General features: G+C 37.8%; 1 protein-coding gene across 1 annotated transcript; it reads right to left on the bottom strand.

The window, feature by feature from the left end:
• Positions 1 to 1,848: 1,848 nt before the first annotated feature.
• LOC140973502 (tyrosine-sulfated glycopeptide receptor 1-like) lies at positions 1,849 to 5,278 on the bottom strand. Its single transcript, XM_073436360.1, has one exon. The coding sequence runs from the start codon at positions 5,096 to 5,098 to the stop codon at positions 1,940 to 1,942; it is 3,159 nt and encodes a 1,052-aa protein (XP_073292461.1). The 5' UTR covers positions 5,099 to 5,278; the 3' UTR covers positions 1,849 to 1,939.
• Positions 5,279 to 10,481: the final 5,203 nt, after the last annotated feature.

Here is a 10,481-nt window from a genome sequence, read left to right on the forward strand (position 1 = left end):
ACGCTTCGGTCTCGGAGCGTGACAACATGAAAAAAATATCATAGTCACAGAGATGAGGATAATAAGATAGAAGTGTGAACATACAGTAACGAATAAACTAAAAATGAGTTTATTAGAGAAAAATTTAGGATTGCGTCTATCGAAAAAACATTGAGGGAGACACATACGAAAGCATCGTTGTGGATTATGTTTTTTTCTTCGATTCAAAATCTTCTTCTCCGTAACAAATTGCGCAAAATAACATGTCTGCTATCCAGGTATTGATTGCATCTATATTTTTCTAAACATTATTTTACAAAATAAAAGTGAACCTTTGCACTGATTTGGTTTGGCAGGCTTGGGAATTAAGAAGACTGTGGATTATTTTACAAAATAATTTGATACAAAAAAGCTTATAGCATATCCCTATCGTGACATCCGGATAAGTTGAATATTTGAATGATACTAGCGAACAAATCCATCTTGTCTAATAACTTGAAAGTGATGGAGGATGAGAAAATTCAATTCGGAAAATGATCGTGAAAATATTAGTCACATTGCACATTCGACGACTAACTTCAAATAAAAACTGATAATCATTGGATCGAACATTATCCTCGGGTGGGTTGAATTCAAAATTTGCAAGTCTCACATATCATGACAACACGATTAGAATGTCAATCAATTTTTTTTTATTAACAATTTTAATATAATTAACCTATCACATCAACAAAATTTGATATAATAATAGTCATTTATTTGATGTTACAGGTACGAACGGACGCAACTAGATAATACATTATTGATGTTGTCAAGAAATTTAAAATGCAGGTCAATTCTGTGAATTATTTTTTATTTAAATCTAATTTTCTTCAGAATTCCAGCTTTGTCCTTCTTGAATATGTCTCAGAAAATAAACTATAAATTTTTTAATGTTATACTGAAGTAAATAATAATTTTAGTCATAAAACAAATAATTTAAAAATTATTTTTATGTATTTATTATTCACAATGAATAAAACTAGAGTTATGTAAATAAATATTTTATTCATAAAATAAATAATTTTAAAGATTTTTTTTATGTATTTATAATTTACAATGAATCTATACTTCTATACTATTATATTAAGTGTGAGAACAAGATAATAACTACTTAGAGAGGACACCAAATTTTTTTCCAATTTTACCCTTGTATGATATTAATATTACACTTTTGTTTTTTTTTTTTTTAATTTCAACATACACTTTTATTTTTATTTATTATTTATTTTATTTCAACAATTCAAATATCAATTTAGTCCCTTCATAATTTGTCAAATTTCAATTTAGTCCATCGATAATAATAAAAAATATTGTACACACACGCATCGCGTGTGCATAGTAACTAGTATTTATTAAAAACTAGAGTTATTGGTCATATATGATATAAAAATTATTGATTTGTGTGTGCTATTTAACTTACTATGATATTTTATTAATATAAAGTAAGCAAATCAAATTAAGTAATCAAATGAAATATTGCATTTAAATAATTTTTTTCAACGTAAACTGTGTAAATATAAATTTATAAATGAATATTTTATATAATACCAGAGTTTTTGTGTGGTAATAGAAGATATTACTTTTGAAGTTTAAAATGAATTTTACGTTTGGTACAAAATCTTCATTATTAAAATAAAGGAATTGGTTGTGATAGCAGGGAAAGCTAATAATATAATTTTGTATTAGATTCCATGTGATATTAGGCGTTCTGATAAATATGTTAATGTTTTGATGTAACCTTACGTGCTATGGCTATGATTTTATTTCCTTCATTTCTGAAAAATTATCTACAGAAATCTCTAACATGGGAGAACAATCACCCGAAAATCAGTAGCGAATATTCACATATCAATGACAAATTCAGAGTTATGCGCCAATCCGCCGAGCTTGTTGAGGTTTTGCGGGTACAAGTAAGCTGCTAGGACCCTACATTCTCGAGCCAATCGACCACTTCTCTTATAGTCGGCCTCTTCATGGGGTTCTGGTTTACGCACATGCACGCGACATCGAGCACACGCAGCATCTCTTGCTCAAAGCCTTTGCCTTTGAGGAGAGGATCAAAGATTTCCTCTTGTTTTCCCTCATTCCTCAACTGTTGTACCCATGCAACCAACTCCCTCTCCTTCTTCGGCCTGAACAACTCAACAGGTCTCTTGCCTGTTAATAGCTCAAGCAGGACAACTCCAAAGCTGTAAATATCACCTCTTAATGTAGCTATCCAGGATTGACTGTATTCTGGTGGGATGTAACCAAGGGTACCAACCAATTCAGTGGTGACATGTGTCCGATACGGAAGAATCAGTCTTGCCAACCCAAAATCTGCCACACGTGCTTCGAAGTTTTGATCGAGAAGGATGTTACTGGACTTCAGATCGCGGTGAACAATGTGTGGTTCACAGGTCTGGAGCATGTAAGCCACTCCAAAACTAGCCCCTCGAGCAATCTTCAGTCGTATTGTCCAGCTGAGTTGGATTGCTCCATCAGGTTTTTCATGCAACCAGTAGTCCAGGCTCCCTTTCTCCATATAAGAATATATCAGCAATCTGAATCCGGCATGCATAGAGTAACCTAGCAAACTAACAAGGTTCTCGTGTTGGGCTGTCGATAATGCTTCAACCTCTGCTTTGAACTCCCTTTCCATCAAACCCATGTCTCCAGAAAGCTTCTTGATTGCCAGTTTAGTGCCATCCACCAAAATCGCTCTGTATACCAATCCGAAACCTCCACAACCGATTATATTTGATTGGTTGAAATCATCTGTGGCTTTCAAGATATCATTTATCGTTAGATCCTCTATTTTTTTCTTGCTGTTGTCAAACAATATGACTATGCTATTGTCCTCTTTAACCCTGGGATATACTCCAGATGAGTTGAAGGACACTGTCTCTAGATCGTTTCTTTCTGAGGTATCTTTCGGTTGGATTTTTCTCTTTGAAAAGACCCAGAATAATATCAAACTTAGTGCAAAAATAGTTGGACAGATCACAAGTGTCAGTAAAACAACGGTTTTCTTACTTATCCCGCTTCGCTCTGTCGATTTACTTGTGGTGCCCGATTGACCAGAGCAAGGATTCACCCGACCACACAACCCCGGGTTCCCTTCAAAGCTTGAATTTGGGAATGTGTCGAACTGCCCCCCTGTGGGTATGGGACCTTCAAGATTATTATATGCAACATTGAAAAAAGACAAGAAATGGAGATTTCGAAGAGATGCTGGGATTTGGCCAGAAAGTTGGTTTCCAGAGAGGTCCAGTTTCTCCAAGTTAGTGAGATTAGATATCGTGTTTGGAATACTGCCAGAAAAACTGTTATTGCTAAGATCCAAGGCTAATATAAACTTCAATTGACCTATCTCCACCGGGATAGTACCGGATAAACTGTTATTACCAAGATATAAAGCTGGTGGTAAGTTTGTGAGTTGATTGTATTGCTGATTCGAGGCATTATATGGCTGAACAAACACAGGCAACTCCAAGTAACTGCTGTCGACTTCGTCCGAATTTTTCTGGAATGCCAGCCTCCTCAATGTGGTAAATTCCATCGGGAAGTATCCTGAAAGTAGATTGAATGATAAATCTAAGTAGAAAAGGTTTTGGAAATTCCCAACCCAACTCGGAATAGAGCCCGTTAGGTTGTTATGTGAAAGATCAAGAACCTCCAGCTTTGCTAGCTTGATTATCCACATTGGAATTACACCAGTGAATGCATTCCCACCCAAAGCCAATACTTGGATATTTTGAAACCCGTCCGAGCTGGTGAAGTTCTCATCATCAGGCAGTTGTTCATGATAGAAATTCAAGGAGAGGGTTAGTGTTTTGAGGTTCTTGCACCTTTGCAGGATCGATAATGCACCTGATATATTGGTTAGGCTGTTGTTAGATAGGGAGACAAACGACAGATTCTGTAAAGCCGTTATACTGGGAGAAATCTCTCCATTTAGCGAGTTAGTCGCCAGCCGAAGAGCGACGAGCGTTTTGCACTTGAAAAGGCTCTCGGGCAAGCCCCCACTGAAGTTGTTATTGCCCAGATCAACTGACCTTAGTTGCACAAATCTTGAGAAATCGAAAGCAGAAAGCTCACCTCCCAGAAAGTTGACTCTTAAATACAGTGTTGTCAGTTTCGTGCAATTCGTGAGCGACGAAGGAATTGTGCCATTGAGACTATTTATATGAAGCTTCAGCACCTCCAAGTTGGAGAGCCTCCCGATGTTCTGAGGAATCATTCCTTTGAAGAGATTACCATACAATTCCAGGATTCTGAGGTTTTTGAGTTCGGTAATCCTTCCATCAATATATCCAGAGAGCCTGTTGCCCGGAAAGTACAGCTCCTCCAATCCCGACAACCCAAAAACATCCTGCGGCACCCCGCCAGAGAAATTGTTGAAGCCCGCCCGTAGACTCACCAGATTCGAGCACGAGCTGAAACCTTGTGGTATAGAGCCCGCAAACTCATTGTTAGAGAAATCAAGCCTCTGGATTGAAGGGGAAAAACCACAAACACCCGAAGGAATAGATCCGGAGAAGCTGTTGTTGCTGACATCAAAAAGCCTTAAACTCAACCCCTGCTTGAAAAAAAAAGACTGAATCCTTCCAAGAAAGTGGTTGCTGGAAAGATTGAATTCCTGAATCGTAGCAGGCAGCTCATCCCACTGAGCCAGCTCTCCCGTCAGACGGTTAAGGCTCAAATCGACAACCCGGAGCAGGTTCAAGGACGAGAAAAACCCATCTGGGAGAGGCCCCGAGAGCCCATTGTGAGAGAGACTGAGCATTGAAAGAGAGGTGAGATTGAGAAAAGAAGTAGGTATGGTGCCCACTATTCCTCGTGATGGCAACCACAAACTTGTGACCCTACCAGAGCTGCTATCACAGCCAACACCCTCCCAAGCACAGCAATCAGCTGAAACAGACCAATTCAAAGGAGGCGCAGCAGAGACACTGAGGTTGAGCAATGACAGAGAATCGAGATCAACCTCATTACAGGATCCATGGCAGGTATCCACACAGCAAAAACTGATCACGGATACTGTAATCAGCATCACATTCAACAAAGAACAAGGATTGGAGATGCTCAAGCGCATGGCTGCTCAGTCGGATTCTCACAGCCTTGCCTTCAAATCAGTTTGATCATCATCATCGTCTGAAATAAAATCCCATGTGGGCTCTGTGCTTGATTCAAGATTAGATCGTGCAGACTGAAGTCAATCCCACCTAGAAGAGAGTGGGTGATGCTGACATATATGGAGCAATATTAAAAGCTGAGGTCTGAATTGAAAGCGTTTACTTTTGGCCATTGGTGTGCAACTTTTATTCAAACGATTATTTTTTATATATATTAGAGTCAAGTTTTATGGGATATATAAAATTAAAACTTTATTTCTTATTATCGTGTCAAATAATTTATTCAATATATATCAAAAAATAACAATCGCAAATTCCCGTATTTCATATAAATCAATTCAAGTAAGGTAAATTATATGTTCGCTCTATATATATCTCAAAAGTTGGAATCCTGTACCCCAAAGTCCATCTGTTTTCGTCTCAAGTATATGGAGACAAGGTAAATCAGTGCGATCGAAGAATATTATATATATATATATATATACACACACACGAAAGAAAGATGCGTTGGTTGATATGGGTGCACCTAGTCACTATCATATATATATGTATAAGTATATGTGTGTGTGGTATTATTAAAAAGTGTCCCCATAAGGCCAATTTGCGGCATTTTTGACCCACCAGAAGCAACTTGACATATTAAGACTGTCCCTTCCCAGATGTTTATTATTTGACTTTCCCTCATTTTTCCTATTATTATTATTGATCGTGCGATGAATTTCCCACTTTAACGTCATTATCATCATCATCTATGTTTATTTTATTTTTAAATTTTTTTTGAACAAATCTATGTTTATTTATATATATATAAAATTTCAAATGTCATGTACTATATATAAATTTATATTCAGGTATGCCTTTATTTTATTTGATTTTGGTAATAGTGTTGATCACTCATAGATACAAAATACCATAATTTTTTTATATATAAAAATATGATCCAACACAATATAGATATTGATACTCCAGGGATGAGCCTATCCAAATCGAGCCATGCTCATCCAAATCGAGCACACATCAGATAATGGGTCCCGGCCCGTTCCTAGCCAAGTTAGAAGACTTATGACAGGTCCAAGTATTCTCCTATAAATACCAGGTTTGAGTGTCCAACTCATGCATTCACTATATTAATTTTTAGCAGCACCCTTAGCTGCTCTCCCTTTATATCATCAGTCTCTGACTTGAGCAAAGGAGGGGCAATGTCGGGACACCCTCCCGGCCCCCTTCTAACGGTCTTCTTCGTGATTTCAGGCTCAGGGCAATTTCGAAACCTGCCTTTGGACTAGTGTCACTTGCTGGAACCGGACCCCAAGTTTTCATTGAATATCACTTGGCGCCGTCTGTGAGAACTTTGAGCTGAGACGTAGAGATGGTAGGCCGGAGAGGAAGCAGAAGAACAAACTCTGTATCGTCCCATCCTCAGATGAGACCCGAAAAATCTCGTCCTGAGATGAGACCCGAACAACCTCGTCCTGAGATGAGAGCTGAACAACCTCGTCTTGAGACGACAGACGAGCAACTTCGTCCCAACGAGAATGTGAGGAACTTGACCTTGGAACAATTGGGCAAGTTCAAGACCATGACAATAGACGAAGCCATGAAGAGGAACCAAGAGTCTATGTTTGTTCAAGGACAAGCCACTCGCCAAGAACGAGATGAGAATGTGGAGGGTCGTCAGAGCAGGGTTGAAGAGATGTGACTCCTCCCAAGTGAAAAGAATCCGGAGATGAAATAGATGTGGAGGGAGATACGAATGTTGAGACAGCAATTGGAAAATAGATCTGCAGCGTCCACGAAAGAAAGTCTTTTTTCCCTCGTCATTTTGGAAAAAAGGCTTCCTCCAAGTTTTCGACAATCAAATGTGGGAGAGTACGATGGACATACAGACCCAGAAGTGTTGGAAAATTATACTGAAGATTGCGGAATAAAATAATCAACAAGAACGTAAAGATTTATGTGGTTCACCCAATATAGGTTACGTCCACGGAGCTACTGCTGATCTTTTATAACAGGAGAAATATTACAATAAGTGTATACAACAATACACTAAATATCTCGCACTTCCAACCCAAGTATAACCTAGAAAAATTATTTCTCCAACTCACACAAGAGAACACTTAACACTCAAACGCTCTCTCTATTTTTCTAAGCTTTGAAAGCTTTTGATTTTATGATTCAATAACTGAAGGAATTGGGCTCTATTTATAACTAATTCCCTCGATCAGTTTTATAAATAATTCGATGTGGGATATGTGATTTTTATTATTTTATTTAATGTGGACCCCATCAAATTAAATTAAATCTCACCTAACAATAGTAATCATTCAAAATGAGATAAAAGTAAATTGTTCGTCCCAAAATATTTGAAGTAAAACAACCACAATCAAAGTTTGTAAAAATACTTGTTTAAACAACGTAAGGAGAACTCGTAATAAAAATCAGAGTATTTGAAACAACGTGCATAAAGTTCTTAAAACATGGACGGTCCTCGAGTTTAGCCTCCTGCGCAGTCCGAGCCGGCTCATTGGTCCCCACCCTTCGTCTCTTCATCCTCATCCTCACCTGCATCGATCAAGTCTAGTGAGTCTAAAGACTCAACACGTATAAACTGAGCATAACGAATAATACATAATAAAACCACATGCATTTTTAAGGTAGAGCGTACATACTTGAAACTTGAACGTAATAACATAAACATAGACGTGCCAACATCATAAAAATTTTCGTAAACATACTTGCATCATACATACTTGAACATGCAAAACTTTATCATTTTTGCGTAGAGATATGTTTCAAAGCAAGTGACTCATACATAACTGCGCCTGATCAGACTAAACCACAATACTGGGCTGGCAGGAAAAATCCACTACCACATACATGAGATCCCTGGTCATGCTTTACCGGGTGGATTGGTCCCTGGTCATGATTTACCGCTTTTCAATCCTGATCTAAACCCGGTCATGCTTTACCGGGTTGGAGAGGTCACCGGCCACGTTTACCGACTTTCAAACCCATTCATAATTGGTCACAAGACATTTAGCATACCTCAAAAACATAAAATATTTTCTTTTACACGTCGAACATACTTACAAGGCGTGGAGGGATTCGTTGGATCTCGCTTGGGGCCACTGCTGCACATAATTTCATGAACATAACTTCCATAACTTAGATGTAATAGTCGTGCTCACCACCGAAATATCACTTGACTTATGACGTTCTAAATGACTCGGAACTTGACATCGTTTAATCATCATACTAAGCCATGACATCTAACCCTGAATAAAATCTTGATATGATGTGTGACCATTACCCAAACAATGGAAGACATGGCCTGACTACTTGAGCTCAAAACTAAATGAAACTGACTTTCTTCACACTGGTGGCGCGCTCGGGCGGTAACATCTTACCACTTGAGCACCGGGCCTACTGGAAAAACTACCCCGACAGAGAGAGTGGCGCTCGGACGGTAAAAATTTACCGCTCGGGCGTCGGGTCTACTGGACGCTACGCTTGTATAGTGTGAGTGGCGTTCGAGCGGTAAGTTATTACCGCTCGGGCGCCAGGTACACTGGACTCCACGACTTTGGTTACTTAAACCACCCAAACCGATCATACGAAACATGAACAACACCTCGAGACCCACCCTTGAACAATGCATTGACTCAATCTCCGTAAGACGCCCCAAACATCCCCAAAGCAATTACCACTCAACCACAACGCAACAGAACACTACCCTGAAATTCCTTTGGCATCAAAATGCTTTCTATGACTCCCAAGGCAACCAAGTACCTAAAGACACGAAACGAAGCACCAAAAGCGACCCAACATCATACTTAATATACCTAAATGAAGCAACAATCACCAAACGGTTCCCAACAAAGCCTGCAACAAATAAACTTCAAGAACACGTTAAGAACGCATTTTCATAAAATCGCAGTTTGAGCAGTCCCACAAAACTATCATAACTCACTCATTTCTTGTCCAAAATTTACAAATTTACTGTCAAATCGATGGTATCAAAAAGTACAAAGTTTTATAAGTTTAAAACATTTCCAAAAAGTCAACCAAATTTTCGCAGAAATCGAAATGACAACAGACACATTTTTAGATCTAAAAACAATTTTGATGCCAAAAATCATTTCAAACGTTTTTAGTCAAATTTTTCACAATATACATGGATTTTTATTCATAATAAACAACACAACACATAATATAACGAGATCAATGCAAAAACAATAGAATATACATGCCTTGATCTTTAAAAATACCGAAACGATGATACCGAAGCGAGAAGGATGCGATGGTTGATCCGGGACGAACGTGGCACGATTTTCTTGAAGAAAAATGGCGAGAATCTGCTGGAATAATTGAAGGGAAAGGTGGCTGCTGGAGAGGGTAACAAGAACCCTAGTTTTCTTTTAAAAAAAAAACTGAAATGAGATAGAGTGTGTGTAGGTGATCGTGTGTGTGTGTTTCAAATAGATAGGGGTAAAAAGTGCTTAATTCATAATTAAAAGTGTTAATCAAAAAATGCTAATAAAATGCTAACCCACTATTAACTTTACTAACAAACCCATTTAAAAATTAAAATACACACTTGCTAAATTTAAAAGTGTTAAAATTTTAAAATTTACCTAATAATTAAATTAGGCTATAAAAATGATAAAAATAATTAAATCATTTAAAATGTCCTAATCCCAACTTAAAATAAAATACCACATTTTAAAATCGCCAAAATCGTCGTCGGTCTCTATTCCTCGATCTCGCATCGAATAGTCGTCTGAAACATGAAACTCAAGAAAGCATTTTACGTGCATCACATAAACATAAATAATTTAAAATAATGCAAATTCACCAATTATGCATCACTAAAATCATTTTAAACTTAAGTAAATAATTTAACAATTTAAATAAATGCATGTGTTTTACGTGTACTGAATTTGGGCTCTACATAAAGTCATTGGGAGGGACGCAGTTGAAAATTGAAAGGCCATTATTAACTGAGATGTAGTGGTTTGATTTGGAGATGATGACTAGAGAGGTTTCTAGAAGGCTGGCAGTACTGACCATTCAACCTACCTTGAGAGATAAAATTCGAGAATGACAGTTGACTTATGAGTAGTTGTTGACATGGAGATAGTGGGATGAGTAAAGAGAATTGAGTTTTTATACTATCCAGGATGGAATCGTCCCATATCAGGGTTAATTTGGGTCCCGAAGTCGACTCACTTCGACAAGATATCATGAAAGAGGCTCACACATCTCTGTATTCCGTCATCCAGGGAGTACGAAAATGTATAAGGATTTACATCCATTGTACTGGTGACCATGGATAAAACAAGA

This window comes from Primulina huaijiensis, chromosome 3 (genome assembly GCF_012295235.1).
Source record: "Primulina huaijiensis isolate GDHJ02 chromosome 3, ASM1229523v2, whole genome shotgun sequence".
In the NCBI taxonomy this organism is placed as follows: domain Eukaryota; kingdom Viridiplantae; phylum Streptophyta; class Magnoliopsida; order Lamiales; family Gesneriaceae; genus Primulina; species Primulina huaijiensis.